The following is a 15,671-nucleotide window of genomic DNA, read 5'->3' on the forward strand; positions in this document are numbered from 1 at the left end:
CTGAACAAAACTAAGACCAGAAATAGCCTGGCATTGGATGGCACCCTGTCCTCAATAATGGCAATAAAGATGGGAGCCCTGTTTCAGATGGGAGCCCCCCTCAGAGGTCATCAAGGCCTCCAAGGCCACAGGCCAGTACAACCTTGCCCACAGATCTTAGAAAATGACTAACCAGCTTCTGATCTGCATCTGATACCTCATTTTTTTTGTCGTGTGTTGATCCATTGTATTGCTTAAAAAGGCTACTGTTTAAGCACTTTATTTGTTGCATTTTGTTGTTTGATGGAACGTGTGGTGGGAGGCTTTGAATAATGAAAAATATTTCTCCCTAACTAATCTTGTGTAATTAAGAATACAATTATTAACAATCTAGGTTAGGTTTCAGTTAAGAATTAGTTGAATACCATTGTAATCAAAATGTCAATCAACCTATGGTCAAATCTTAAACACAGTTCTATTAATTAGTACATAGACAGTCATTGAGGCACAACAATAGTTTTCTGGTTGAATGTTCAGCTCAAGTCTAGAAGGCCCTACAAGTCATGATCAGATGAACATGAATCAGAATAAGTTCAGGTATTGCACATCTTTAGCATACCACCCAAAAATCCACTAGAATGCAGGAAATAACATCTACTTAAACCAAAATGTCCTGGGGGTGGACCTTCAGCTATGTCTTTGCTTCACAGAATGTAACCAATGTTGTCCATCTCCAGTATGCCGCCCCTATCAACGAGTTTGGGCCCTACAAACCACAAGAATGCAGGGCACAACATGGGTACAACGCCAAATTAATTCCAATTCCCTGATATTTGAGCCACCAACGTGTGTGGCTGCGTGCGCGGCAAAATTTTGGTCACCCCCGACAGAATCTCACTCCAAGGTTTTTTGAAAAGTTGGCAGCTCTGGAAATGCTTTAGAAATATTGTCTTGTCTGTGGTGTGCATGTTAATAAATAGAACAATGCATCTTATTTGTGTCGAATGACATCAAAAGTGTCATGTGATCTCTTGAGAAACGTGAATACTAGCACAATGCCAGAAGCCAACTGACATGCTTGCTGGCTCCCACGCACAGCTCCCACGCGCAGCTTATGAAAACGGATGCAATGGGAACAATCAGCCGGACAGGACTTTTTTTTTTTTTTTTTACACATTAGTGTTTACTCCTTTGAACAATCCGTCAAACATTAATTTCTGGTCCACTCCATGATTGTTGATTCATTGAAGACATGAAAGGAAATCTGTTTGTAGACACACACACACATGTGTCTCATTTAACAGATATAAATGAGGTGGTTGTTTGGTGAAAGGCATTTTTCAACTCAAAAATGAGTTAGAACGCTAAAACCTGCAACCGCGAAAAGGCTATACAATGGGATCCCATGGGGCACGCATGCGCGTCAAAATGAACCGCTTGTTTACGCCACTGACAGGCTCGTAAATGTTATTATAAGAGTCTGACTCCATGAAAAGAATCCCTACAGAGATACATACACCTGCATCTGTTTACCTTAATAACTGTAAAGAAACTGAATCCAATGCAAACCTGGTTCAGATCCCAACAACTTTAATAACCTCCGCCCCATCTCCAACCTATCTTTCATCTCCAAAATACTTGAGAAAATCGTTGCTTCTCAACTCCATTCCCATCTATCTCAAAACAGTTTATATGAACAGTTCCAATCTGGTTTCCGTCCCCGCCATAGCACTGAAACGGCCCTTCTGAAAATCACTAACGACCTCCTTATTGCAGCTGATTCCGGTTTACTATCCATCCTCATCCTCCTTGACCTGAGTGCGGCCTTCGACACAATCTCCCACACCATCCTCCTCAACAGATTATCCTCCATCGGCATCACTGGCATCCCCCTTGACTGGTTCCACTCCTATCTCTCAGACCGCACTCAGTTCATCCAACTCAAATCCTTCCGTTCCCAACCGTCCCCTGTCTCCTCTGGTGTCCCCCAGGGCTCTGTCCTGGGTCCCCTCCTTTTCATTACTTACCTCCTTCCCCTTGGCCTTATTTTCCGTAAATTCAATATTCTTTTTCATTGCTATGCGGATGACACCCAGCTCTACCTCTCCACCAAGCCCAACTCCATTCTTCCTCCCTCATCCTTGACAGATTGCCTTTCTGCACTTCATACCTGGTTCACCTCAAACTTCCTCAAACTTAACAGTGATAAAACCGAAATCCTTTTAGTCGGTACTAAATCCACTCTACTCAAAGTTGACAGTTTTTCCCTCTCAATTGACAGCTCCATAGTTTCCCCCTCCCCCCAGGTAAAGAGTCTGGGTGTCATCGTCGACGGCTCACTCTCCTTCAAATCTCATATCAACATCACCACCCGCACCGCCTACTTCCATCTCCGTAACATAAATCGCCTCCGTCCCTCCCTCACCCCCCACACCACCTCTATTCTTGTACATAGCCTTGTCACCTCCCGTATCGACTACTGTAATTCTCTCCTCTTTGGTCTCCCCCAGAAATCCCTCCATAAGCTCCAACTGGTCCAGAACTCAGCTGCCCGTATCATCTCCCTCACCCCCTCTTTCCACCACATCACCCCCATCCTACAGCAACTCCACTGGCTTCCAATTCACTTCCGTATCAACTTTAAAATTCTTCTTCATACTTTTAAAGCCATCCACAACCTTGCCCCTCCTTACCTGTCTGACCTCCTTCACACTGCCACCTCCACCCGCTCCCTCAGATCCTCCTCTTCCATCCACCTAACTGTCCCCTCTGCCCGGCTAACCACCATGGGGAGCAGAGCTTTCAGCCGCTCTGCTCCCAAACTCTGGAACTCACTCCCACCTGACATCCGAAACATTGACTCCCTCCCTCAGTTCAAATCCTCTCTCAAAACCCACCTTTTCAGGATTGCATTTTCACTGTAGTTGCCATGCTGTTTTTACTTGCACTTTTAATTTTAATTGTTTTGTTATTTGTTTGCTCCTGTTTTAAATTGTAAAGCGTCCTTGAGTGACTTGAAAGGCGCTGTGAAATAAAATGTATTATTATTATTATTATTATTATTTTACTGTTTTCTTCTTCCGGTCTCTGACGTGACACCCCATTCAGCTTTTGCCAGCTTTTGCATTTGTGTGCGTGCGTGTGTGTGTGTGTGTGTGTGCGTGCGTGCGTGTGTATGTATGTGTGTGTGTGTGTGTGTGCGTGTGTGTGTGTGTGTGCGTGCGTGTGTGTGTGTTGCAAGACATCGTTTCTCTCTCTCAGTGTTCCACAACATGAAAATCATTAGGGTCTTCCGATCCCCGTCCCCGGCCAGAGCCAGTACATCAAACATCCTGTTTCATCCGATCAGCAGAGGAAATGCCATCTCTCATAGATGCTCCTGATTGGCCTGTGTGCCTTACATGTGGGAGTCCAAAACTCTCTTATGTCAAACACTTTGTGTTCATGCACAAGATTGTGTATGTGTGTGTTTGTGTGTGTGTGTGTGTGTGTGTGTGTGTGTGTGTGTGTGTGTGAACGTGAACTGTTCATATGAATTCATTCATATTTCATATGAATTCAGTGTCATATTAATTTGTATATAAATACTTTTAGGAATGGTCTAATTAAGTGTATACCTCTGAGTATATAGAGTTTAGATCTCTGACACTATTTTGGATTGTGTGATAAAAACAGCGCCCACCCATGCGCTTAGTGCTTCATGAGAAACATCTAGAAGCCCCCTTTACTAGCAGAACTCTGTGTGTAAGGGTCATGAGAGCATTGCACTATCCATAACCTCAGACATTTAATTTATCCTCTGGTCTGGTCGGAAGAGTTTACTGTCAGCTATTGACGGTGGAAACCGAACAGGAAGCAGGAGATGAACATTTTTGTGATAATGGGGATTAACAATGATCAGTTGGGATCCCTGAGAGAGAGAGAGAGAGAAAGAAAGAGAGAGAGAGAGAGAGTTTCTGAGGGTGGCCGATAACAGAAAACGGATGCAATGGGAACAATCAGCCGGACAGGACTTTTTATTTTTTATTTTTTTTACACATTAGTGTTTACTCCTTTGAACAATCCGTCAAACATTAATTTCTGGTCCACTCCATGATTGTTGATTCATTGAAGACATGAAAGGAAATCTGTTTGTAGACACACACACACATTGTAATCCACACATGCAATTAGAAGAGAGAAAGAGAGAGAGAGAGAGAGAGAGAGAGACGACTCGACAGACATCCAGCGCGTAATTAATCCAACCCAGTGTCCGCGCTGTCCGCTGTCAGTGTCAAGGTGCCCGGCGTCTTTCTGGGAGGGAGTCGGCAACAGTCGTAGCCAGTGAGCCAATGATTTCATTTATGACTAGGACACACCGGAAGAATGACTAATGTGTACACTGACTGAGCACGTCTTTAGGATATTGTCAGTCCGTTGCACATGCCGCGCAAGAGACTTCAGAGAGGGGAGAGAGGAGGGACAGCACACCCCTGGCGACATTTTATATCTGGATGTTTCTACGTTGAGGGGGAAAATCTGCAAAAGTTTTAAAAAAATAACTCTGAAAAGGAAAGTCATGGGTCCATCTCACCTTGGTGGCCTCTCCGTGGATTTGTGTCTCCTGTTGCTTACCTTGCTACACGCTACTCCACGGCCAACAGACGCGTTTAATTTGGATGTGCGCTTTCCAGTTGTAAAAGAAGGCAATACCCGTGGCAGTTTGTTTGGGCTGTCTGTGGCCTTTCATAAACAAACAGAGGGAGAAAAACGGTACCTGTAAGTATGCCTTTAAATAACGTTTTAAGATATTTAGCTACTTGAAAAACAGCTACAGGTGCAAGCCTTTATGTCGGTTTTTCCATACTCGACCTACACCTAAAAGTTGACCATTTCCAGGGTTTTACTGTTAGACTACAAAACTAAATAGGGTACAAAGTTCATCTTGCCAGCCAGAAAACTCGATGCAAAAGCTCGTTTTCTGAAATGAGGAAACTCTTCCACGCACAATGATCTAAATCAAATAAAAATCACAGGAATATCTTTGTTACTAATGTTAGAAACCGACTTCACACACGTTTCACATAGACACCTGTTGTACTCGCTGTTCTGCATGATAAACACCGGTTTACAGTAGGTCATATATGACTGAATAACAACTAAAGTTTACAGTTCTCTATGGGAAGAAAGGGTGTTGTTTCTAAAGAACTGTTGTTCTAAGGTGTGGGTTGAGCCAATCATTTACACATTGCTGACACGATGTTCGTGTTCATTCTTGTCTTCAAATGGAATTTTAAGTTCTGCTGGTGCAGATAATGTAGCATTTATACTTGTATATCCTATTAATAACACCTTAGCGTTATTCAAATACGCTAAATCACATTCACTGTACTTTGGAAGAAAGTACATCATTTTCCCACGTCTGATGTACAGAGAGCATGAGAGCAGAGAGCATGTTTCGCTAGCCCTCATCTCTGACTGCAGGTGAACAAAGTTGAGGAAGTCATTTTCATAGCCGGAGGGAATGACTTCATCTGAGTGGCTCTAAACCACTTAGTGAACTTTTCCTTTCTGAAAAATCACCAATCACCTTCAGTGATCAATGGGTTCCATTGAGACCATTCTCATGGTGAGAGTGTGGGCAAAGCACTGTGTCATGCCTTTTCACTATCAGTTCCTGTGAGGTTTTCAGTTCTAAATGGATTGGGAAGTAGCCTCTGCCCTGAAATCGAACTTCAAAACCTGGACGTGTGTCATCTATCTTAGAGCAGGTGAAGAAGGGGTCAAGGGTAGAGGGGAAAGGACACATGTACGCACACACACACACACACACACACACACACACACACACACACACACACACACACACACACACTCACGGACACACACTCACACACACACGCACACACACACACACACACACACACTGAATTTGTCTCTTTCTCTCATGCGTACAGATCACAGACACACAATCTTCTGAAATTCTCAGATGTTGCAACAGCAGTCTTTCAGTCTTGCTGACATACCTGAGAAGACCAACATATTTCTTCTTTCAGCTATTACATGTTGCAAAACACACTGACTTAACCTAAAGCGCAAAACCCACAATGCTTACACAAATGATTACTGTCCTTTATGTAAGTAGGCAGGATTTTTTCCCATGAAGAGTGGTGGAGCTCATATTTACCCACTAATTTCATTTGTGGTGACCAAGGCTTCTGAGAGAACTTAACTAGCGTTGGCTCTCTCGTACAAGGCAAGGCTCCTTCTCGACGCCCCAAGGGAGTTGGCATGCCGGGGATTTCATAACAAGAGCGTGCATCAGCCTTGTGGTCCGTGCCACTGGCAAGATGTTTTTCTTTTATTACAGAGGGATCTGACTCGCCGAATAACTTGCAATCCAACTTTGATTGAAGAGCTCATACTTGTGAAGACGCAGTGTGTGAGAGCAGATGGAAGCTGCCTGGATGAGCTCTGTGTGTGTGTGTGTGAGTGTGTGTGAGTGTGAGTGTGTGTGTGAGAGCAGATGGAGGCGGCCTGGATGAGCTGTGTGTGTGTGTGTTTGAGTGTGTGTGTATGTGTGTGTGAGCTGCCTGGATGAGCTGTGTGTTTTTCCTATAGGGGAGGGGAGAGGCCGAGGAGCTATTTCAGTGTGTTGTTCTTGTGGATCGGTGGATGGTCTAGCTGTTTTCTTAGGTTCAAAGAGCACACGGCTTGCTGTGTCAAGTACAACTAATTTCCCCCAGGGATTTCGGCGAACCGTCCTCCACAATAAAGGATGCTCATATATGTAGGGCGGAATGGTCGGAAGCATGAGGCGTAGACGGAATTCTCTAGATTATTTTAAATCACTTGTCACTTGTTTGACGTCATGCAAGGTTTTCCGTTTTTATGTCTAATTGGTTCACTGTCATGGAAACGGATAATTTCTGCTAATTGCCCCCCCCCCCCCCCCCCCCCCCCCCCCCCCCCCCCCCCCCTAAATCCTGCACACTGTACCTGTGGAAAGCGCCGCTAAGTTTGGTAGAACATCAAGCTTTATGTAACCATTATCTCCAGATAATTCCATGTGAATTCTGCTATGTTTGCCTATATAGCTCCATGTGTGGGCTCCTAGATTTAGGTAGAGCTAAAAGGTTTTTCATTGTCTCCTGTGATTTATACTTGTTTTCTATAGCTTGCGAAGGGTCAACAGGGATACAGGCTGTAGAGGCAAGAATCACAGCACTTAAACAGACTCAGGTTGGTAATGGACACGAAGCAAACCTCTGCTGACTTTCAATTGACCAACCATGAATGATTCAGATCCAATTTCAATCTCTCAGTGCCAGGTATTTTCATTCAGTAGTCTCTATGCAATATATGGATTTGTACACTGTCAACAATTTCATTGCACTGACTATGAAAATGGACCTCTATAGGATAGAGTTGGATTTGAGTCCTTCCTTTTCTGGCGGTTGAAAAGCAGTTGATTAACACTCGCTGGGACTTCGCGTCTGAGAACAGAGAGAGAGAGAGAGAGAGAGAGATCCACTGCTGTGTAAGGGTGTGTTTTTACAGTGTATGTGCAGTCGGCACCCAGAGAAGGACAGGAAGACTGTCTTTATTGGGACCAGATGTGGACATAACTGGAGACCACACTGGTGTCCTGTCTGGAGTTCTTTATTGGTTTGCAAGTGACATCCTCCCTGGAGTGTTTCACCAACATATGAAGAAAGGAAAAAAAAAAAAGCTTTTAATTAACCAATACAGAAGACAGACCCCCCCCCCCCCCCAAAAAAAATTCCTGGCCTTTTACAGAAATTGAAAAAGACAGAATGAATAACAAAAGGACCAATCCATTTTTCAAGTGCATGAAAGCAAGGGTAGAGGGAGGCGTCCTTGGTCTAGAGAGGAAAGCAGCTCTCTGTCTCTGACAAATTGGCCCTGCGTGGTTAATGCTGTTCTCCAGCTGCATAAAGGCCTGGATGGATGAGCACGTCCAGAGGCTTCCTGGTGTCATCTGGGTGTGGAGGATGAGAGGACTGCGCTGGTCCCGCTGGGACTGATAGTCAGGCTCGGATTTTTCTGATTTGGTTTGTGGCAATGTGGTCATTGGTGTTCAATCTTCTCTGCCAATTTCCCGTTTTGGTAATTCATCTTAGGCAACGATCTGGCTAATTGGAAATTTGTGGGGCCGTGGTTATGTGCCACCAGAGGTTTCTGTGTCACTCGTTGAACTCAGAATGAGTCCTGAACAGCAGGTGGCGCTAGAGTGGACCTGGTACAGATGTTGATGTTTGAGTGGACCCTGTACATATGTTGACCAGCAGCTGGAGTTAGAGTGGACCCGGTACAGTTGTTGAGCAGCAGCAGATGTTACAGTGGACCTGGTACAGATGTTGACCAGCAGGTGGCGCTAGAGTAGACCTGGTACAAATGTTGACCAGCAGCTGGAGTTAGAGTGGACCTGGTACAGATGTTGACGTTTGAGTGGACCCGGTACAGTTGTTGAGCAGCAGCAGATGTTACAGTGGACCTGGTACAGATGTTCAGCAGCAGCTGGTGTTAGAGTGGACCTGGTACAGATGTTGAGCAGCAGCAGATGTTAGAGTGGACCTGGTACAGATGTTCAGCAGCAGCTGGTGTTAGAGTGGACCCAGTATGGATGTTGAGCAGCAGCTGGTGTTAGAGTGGACCCAGTATGGATGTTGAGCAGACCTGCCCCAGAGAGAACTATCTGTTTCTGCTTCTGTCTTCTACAGGAAGGGATCGCCTCGGGCTCAGGCTCACGCTGCATTCTTAGATTAGGCTGCTTCTGAGAAAAAAGAAGAAAGATTCTGTGAAATTTTGTAAAACCAAGTGCTATTACAGTTCAGCTACTTATATTTGACACAGATAATGGTGGTTTTCAAGTATTTATTGTGCTTTAGATACACAGGCAATATACTGGAATACTGAGTACTTGCAAAGGACACATTCTGTATGCTATGTGAAGAAATATGTTTTTCTTCATAGTCTATAAATGCAACATTGTCAATGGAAAACTATGTGAGTGAGTTTGACAGATTTCCCAACAGAAACAGCCTTTCACTATGCTCACACGTAAACAGCACAGTTGTTTTGCTGAGGTCACTGGGTATGATTCAGTACAGTGCAGTACAGCCTCAGTTTTGGAATTCTGGCCGTATTACTGCCTGTTAAGTGAATTTAATTTAATTATGTGGAATGCAAAATGTCTTTTCAAAACATGGTTTTATGTTTAAAACAAGGACTAATGAGAAGGAATATAAATATTTATCAATGTAAAATTGTAGACCATACATTACTAATTTCTAAAGCACTTGACATTGTTCTGTTGTGGCCTTCATGAAGCTGTATGTCTGTGGGGGTATTGCGTGATCCTCTCTCTGTGATATTATCAGCGTCATTATCAGCAGACACAGGGAATAGTGAACGCCCCATAGATGAGGAAATGCAACGTCTTTCTGTGTCTGCTGCTGTGACATCAGAGGACTAATCAAGAGCGGAAGGCCACCGGATTAGGATTTACACACACACACACACACACACACACACACACACACACACACACACACACACACAGCTCTATGTACATCTGCTGAAGACCACCAGCTACCAGTAAATTAGGGTTCCCTGCTGGCCAATCACTGCAGGCCTCTGATGTAAGCCACACATTTTCTTATGCAATCTGCAATGTTTATGCAAGAGGCACCAAAACTGAAAAAAGGCGATTCATGTACAATTGAGTCATCGTTAGTTTAATGCCAGAAGCTGTGCAGCAAGGGTGGCTATACCTTGACGAAGTAAGCGAGAACCATCTGCGTCTGCTAATCAGCTCAATTCCTGATTAGTAGGAAAGACGTTGAAATGATTAAATGCAGCCGGTCTATGATGGCTGGACAGAACATGAACACTGGGGACAAGAGTGAAGAAATCTGCCATGGAACACCTCAGCTGCCATCCAACAGAAACACACCTCATCTCACGGTGAGCGTGAACAAATCCTCACGTCAGATCAGAATGTTAGATCCGATATGGAAGAAATAGCTTTAGGAGGTTTTTTTTCTCTGTGAGGGGCTTCCTGTACTCAACCACGTGTTTTCATGTGGTGAAACAGCACTTGTGCATATGTCTATATTTGTCAGTGCATGTTGATATGTGTGTGTGTGTTTGGTTGTGTATTTGCTGAGAGCCCTGCACAGGCCCCCTCAATGGAGGCCCTGAACAACGATCGTCTGACTGTGGTGATAACTCTCTTTCAGTTGAAGGATGTTAATCGACCTTGAATCAGCCTTGGTATTCTATTTCAGCTCCTATCTCTACCGAAGAGCCCAGTTAATTAGCACTACAGAATTAGAGAATTAGTCCTAATGAGACACTTCACAGCAGCCTGGATCTCTACTCATTATGCCAATATGTCTAGTGGGCATGTGGCTGCTAGAAGAATGAATGAATGGCCATTAAGCCTTCAGGAGGCGAGAACTCAACCCACACCACAAGAATATAAATGTCTCTCTTAGAGGGGGAAAAAAACCATAGCGTACTTTTGAAAGGAAATGAAAAATTCTACTCAAAGCCCACGGCCTTTTGTCATGAGTTTGTGGTCTTGGATTGAAACTATCGCAAAGCAGGTTTCTGATACTGCACCTGTTGCTGTGTTACGCATACCAAAAGGTTACCAAGGTTACGATCATGTATATATGTTTCACTAGAGTTTCATTATGCTACATGGTAATGTTTTAGGGCAATGTTAATGCAGTTTATGAAGTAATTTTTCAGCCTCACAATCTGATTGGTAGAAAAGCATTCTAACTGATCTGTTATTTCTCGTAACAGCACGGTTTTGTGCACTTTCGTTAACAGTGCCTAAGTAAATGATCTCATTCTGAATTTGCCAGAAAGATGAAAGTAGAAAGCAAGTCTCTAGCTGGGTGTATGATTAAAAAAAATGAGAAGTGACCCAGTAAAGTATATCAGTGTTGCTTGCCTCTTTTCTTTATACTTGTATGTGACATGCTACTAAATCTAAGCATTACACGTGGACTTCAATAAACTACCATCCATATTTCATAGACATCCATTTGGGCTTTTAGGTGCAGTCCAAATTGAGTTGAGGGTTGCAGGGAAATCTCCCCTCCATTGATGAAGGATGAAGTCAGTCAGTGTAGTACTCAGGGGGCTCTGTGTGTGTGTGTGTGTGTGTGTGTGTGTGTGTGTGTGTGTGTGTGTGTGTGTGTGTGTGTGTGTGTGTGTGTGTGTGTGTGTCAGTCAGTGTAGTACTCAGGGGGCTCTGTTTGTGTGTGTATGTGTGTGTGTGTGTGTGTGTGTGTGTGTGTGTGTGTGTGTGTCAGTCAGTGTAGTACTCAGGGGGCCTCCTGTGAGTTTAACCAGCCAAGATTTTGAGAAAGATACATTTCAGTCATCAAGTCACTTTGGGTGAAGCAGACTTGTATCTGCACTGCTTGTGAAATATTTATTCATTTATTCATTTATTCATTTATTTTTTATTTTATTTTTATTTTCAAGAGACATTGGATTGGATTCATTTTAGGCACGGCTGAAATTGAGTACTTGCCATTACGATAGAGTGGGGGTGTTTTTACGCTTGAATGAAAAATACAGTGTGGAAAAGACTCAGTGGACCCTTAGTGTTTGAAGGAACACTCAAAGCTTTTCTAGACTTTGCACCAGCTGTTAATTCTCTTGATGGCCTCCCCTCTGGCTGCAAGAGGCGATGGGGGGTGGTGGTGGTGGTGGTCAGGCTGGGCCCGGGGTTGACTCGCAGGTCAGCACAGGCTTCCCGTGGCCCTTTAAACTCGTTATGTCAGCTCTCAGTTTGTCTTCCCCACTAATTGAATCCAGCTTTTAATGGAAATCTATACGCGTCATCTCCGCACGCTATATATCAATTATCCGCACAGCCTGGGATGAAAGAGAGGCGTGTGGTGCTCAAGAACTGGCCCGGAAATTGGGAACGAGGAGCGAAGTGGGATGAGATTGAATGCGTTGACATGTAGCACCTGAGGTGATGACTTTTACTACACAGTGGACCACAGGGCTGATAGCACTCTGACGTCTTTTATCTAGTGATCAAAGTCACTCATAGTTTGTATGCTGTAGTACTCGAGAAGTACAATTGCAGTATGTTGCTAGGGGGTTAAATGTTTTAACAGATGTATTCTCCATTTTACTGTATATTGTTATCACCAGAAATGCAGTTTGTCGGTTGTTTAGACATGAAAACAACGCTACGGGTGTATACAGCGTTTAGGAAGATCGGTCACATTTACTGTTTCAATGCGCTACAACTCGTACGTTCAGCTTTAGCGCCGTTATTCTCTTTAAATCTACGCTTACAAGGTATATTATAGTTAACCTGGTGAAATGAGTAATATTGCTGAGGCATGTGAGACTATTTCTATATTCAAATTCATCACCCTGAACATGTGTATAGATTGTAGAGATGATTTAATTAGCCACTAATTAGCCACTTAGCCATCTTGAAGTCTGGCGTGTATGCTTAAAGGCACCCGTCACCCTGATGTGTGCTAAGGAAATGTATCAGACTGGTTTGTTGACCCCAGTGGTGTTATTGGAGGTGATTTTCCAGTGCCCTGTGCCCTGGATGTCTGATTGAAGTACTTGCACCCTTAATGACTTCTCCCCTTTAATGATGCCGTTAGCATCAGCCAGCATTAGCGCTCTCCCTCTCAGGCCATTCATCTCACCCAGAACAACATGGGTCTCCACTCCACCCGCTAAGGTTCTGGCTTTTGTAATGAAGATGATCCAGTCAATTCTCACTAATGACTAGAGAAAATGATGTATGCTTCATAAAGGGAAAATGAACCTTTCATTACCATTTTGCTCTGCCTGACAAACAGCGTGTGTGCGCTTATATCCTAGACAAAGGAGAATACCAGAGGCACACTTTCACAACCCCAAATAGGAAATACCTGTCAGATAGCGTAGCTGTGATAATGCTAGCCGTGACACGAATGAGAGCGATCACTTCAGGGATGGTTTTCTAACACAGCCTGACTGAACGCACTGCCATGACTTGAACGCATTAAGCTCGTGTTCTCGGGGAGAGTGGGTGTTGGAAATGTGGCCTGGTATTAATCAGCAATCATACACCGCTGATGTCTTGGACATGAACGCCAGCCCAACTGGTGGACTCATTAGGAAGGGTGGGAATGCAGGCTGTGTGTGTGTGGGATGTGTCGTCAGTTTTGAAGATTTTCATGCAGGGTGTTCATTAAGGTCTGACCACTCGACAGCCCCTTAGTTTCATCGTGACCCCTTCGGGTCGTGTGTAGTGAAAGAGAGCTTTGTGCTCGCGTTTCTGATGCCCTGCAACCTTCAGACCCCATTTCCTTTACAATTACTTCCTGGTCCTCTGGGCTCACCCCTTCCCCCCCAGTAATGCGACAGGAGACGGGCCACGTCCATTATCTGAACCGTCGTAATCATGAGAATTGACCTTTCAGAAAAAGTTAGCCCTCTGTTCTGGGTTATTTTAAGTGGTCCCTCGCTAGTATCGCAGTGGCACTTACACTGATAGTCATCTTCATTGTTCACCAGAGAAGCACGATCGTAAAAAGGAATGTAAGTGAATTTCGGCTGAATTGGTGGTTGGTGCGCACAGATGATGATGCCACTGAACGGGTTGTCTGGCGGTCTGTATCCAACCCTTTATCGTGTTGTTTTACTGTGTCTGGCTGAAGGTTCCAAAATTAAGCTGTATTTTGTTCAGAATGGCCTCATAAAAATCTGAAACCCAAATGTATCCATATGATGACTTTGGTTCAGAGCCATATGGCACCCTTGTGGCACAGCCGCATGCTTTGTGAGAGCATGGAGTGAACAGATGAATGCTTCACCTATACATGCATTAAACTGTGTAGAGTTTTATTCATACATGCATTAAACAGTGTAAAGTTTGGGTTTGTGGTTCATCATTACACTTCTTAAATATATGAATTAATAAACTTCTAAAATGTTTTAAATCAATATTGTATTGTGCTTTGTCTCTTCATGGATTGTTAACGTTGATGTCCGTAGTTAGTTGACAGCAGACTTGCTGCTTGCTCCTGAGAGAGGGCTTGGAGCCAAGAGGAAGCCTGCTGCATGGGCGTGAACTTGGCTTGTGCGTGAAGCTTGGGAGTGACGTCCTGCTTGGCAGTCTGTAGTGAGGACTGATGTCCAGTGAGTCTTTAATGTCGGCTTTGATACTTTGATACTACTGATTGCTGTGACACAAGATGTCTTCACAAGATGCTTGAGGCTTTTCGCACAGACAGTAGAAAAATACTGAACTTGTTCCCACACCCGCTGTCAGACACAGGAAACCTCGGCCTAGCACCTCGCCACTGCATTTCTCCAAAGTTGCTATTTGTTTTATGTTCTGCTTGGTTCACTTTGCTGTGCAATTAGCACAGTTTCCTTTTGCAGTATCTTTCCAAGAGCTTAAACCTCAATATAAATGTAGCCTCTTGACAAGAGAGCACCAAGGCATTTCCTATTGTGATTCCTACTGTATTCGAGAAAATGAATATTCCTAATCAGCCGTGTTTGTTTGTTATCTCTATGGCAATCTACTGTGGCTTAGCAAACACTATACAGCATCACATTTTATGCTGGTGAGGCAGGGCTGGCTTCTATGGTTGATTTCACTTAGGTTAAGGCTTTTTGGAGGCCTGCATACCATTCAATCCTCTCAGGCTGAACTATCAGCAAATGACTTCAAACCCCAGTGGAGGTGATACGATCAGGGCCCACATGTGGGCTGAGGTGAAGCTGGTAGGTTTGTGCCAGTTAATTCAACTGCATTATGTATCCATATGAGGGCTGTGTGGAACTTTGATCAGGCCATTTGTGCATTCGGATCATTGCTACATTTCATAAAAAAAAGGAAAATATACGGACTCCTCTCATGGTTGGGGTCATCTCACGGCCTGAGAGGCTTCAGATGCAGTTCAAAGGAGGTTCTGTGATCTGTGGTCCAGGTGTGAGTGTCTGGGCCACAACCGTCCCCACATCTACTTGGCGTGTTACAATTTTAGCAGAAGAGCTGTATGAACAGAAACTGAAAAGACAACCAGACTACGTTTGCATTTGTCGATAAAGAGACAAGCCAAGCTGCCACCAGTTCGGAGTAAGACAATGGTTAGTGTTAGACTGGTCATGTGTGCAAACCAAGATGCCAACAGTTGCAACACAGTTAAGAATAAGACAGTGGTGAGTGTGAGACTGGTACTGTGTGCAAACCAAGAGGCACAATTTAGAATAAGACAGTGGTTAGTGTGAGAGTGGTTGTGTGTGTAAACAGACACATCCTGTTCTTACTTTCCCACGCTCTTACTTTGATATGATCATGCTGCCATGCACTTTGCTTTGTTCACAACTTCACAGCCACATTGGAAGTTGGTATATTCTTGGAGGTTCATAAAATTACTTCTAAAATCAGTTTTGTTTTATTCAATCCAAGGCCATGCTCATTTTTACAATTTGTTGTCTTGTAGTCTGATGAATGCAGGCTTTGATAAATGATCTGAATCAAAAATGATCCGAAATGATCTGTAGTTCTCAGCACCGTCTTCTAAGGTGAGCCCAAAATCATGAGCCCGCAGGGCAGTCTGACAGGAGGGCACCGGACACACCTTCATCTAGGTGTGAATGCACCCTAGGGAGAGGCAGGAAATGAGTCA

At 44.0% G+C, this 15,671-nt stretch overlaps 1 protein-coding gene across 1 annotated transcript in view; it reads left to right on the forward strand.

Moving 5' to 3' along the window:
- Window positions 1-3,883: 3,883 nt before the first annotated feature.
- Window positions 3,884-15,671, forward strand: part of LOC105907859 (integrin alpha-3-like) — a 39,071-nt gene continuing 27,283 nt past the window's right edge. The window contains exon 1 of the mRNA XM_031564892.2: window positions 3,884-4,737. Coding sequence (XP_031420752.1) covers window positions 4,352-4,737 — 386 coding nt within the window. The 5' untranslated portion in view covers window positions 3,884-4,351. The remainder of the gene's footprint in view (window positions 4,738-15,671) is intronic.

The sequence above is a fragment of the Clupea harengus genome, chromosome 1 (assembly GCF_900700415.2).
Source record: "Clupea harengus chromosome 1, Ch_v2.0.2, whole genome shotgun sequence".
Classification (NCBI taxonomy): domain Eukaryota; kingdom Metazoa; phylum Chordata; class Actinopteri; order Clupeiformes; family Clupeidae; genus Clupea; species Clupea harengus.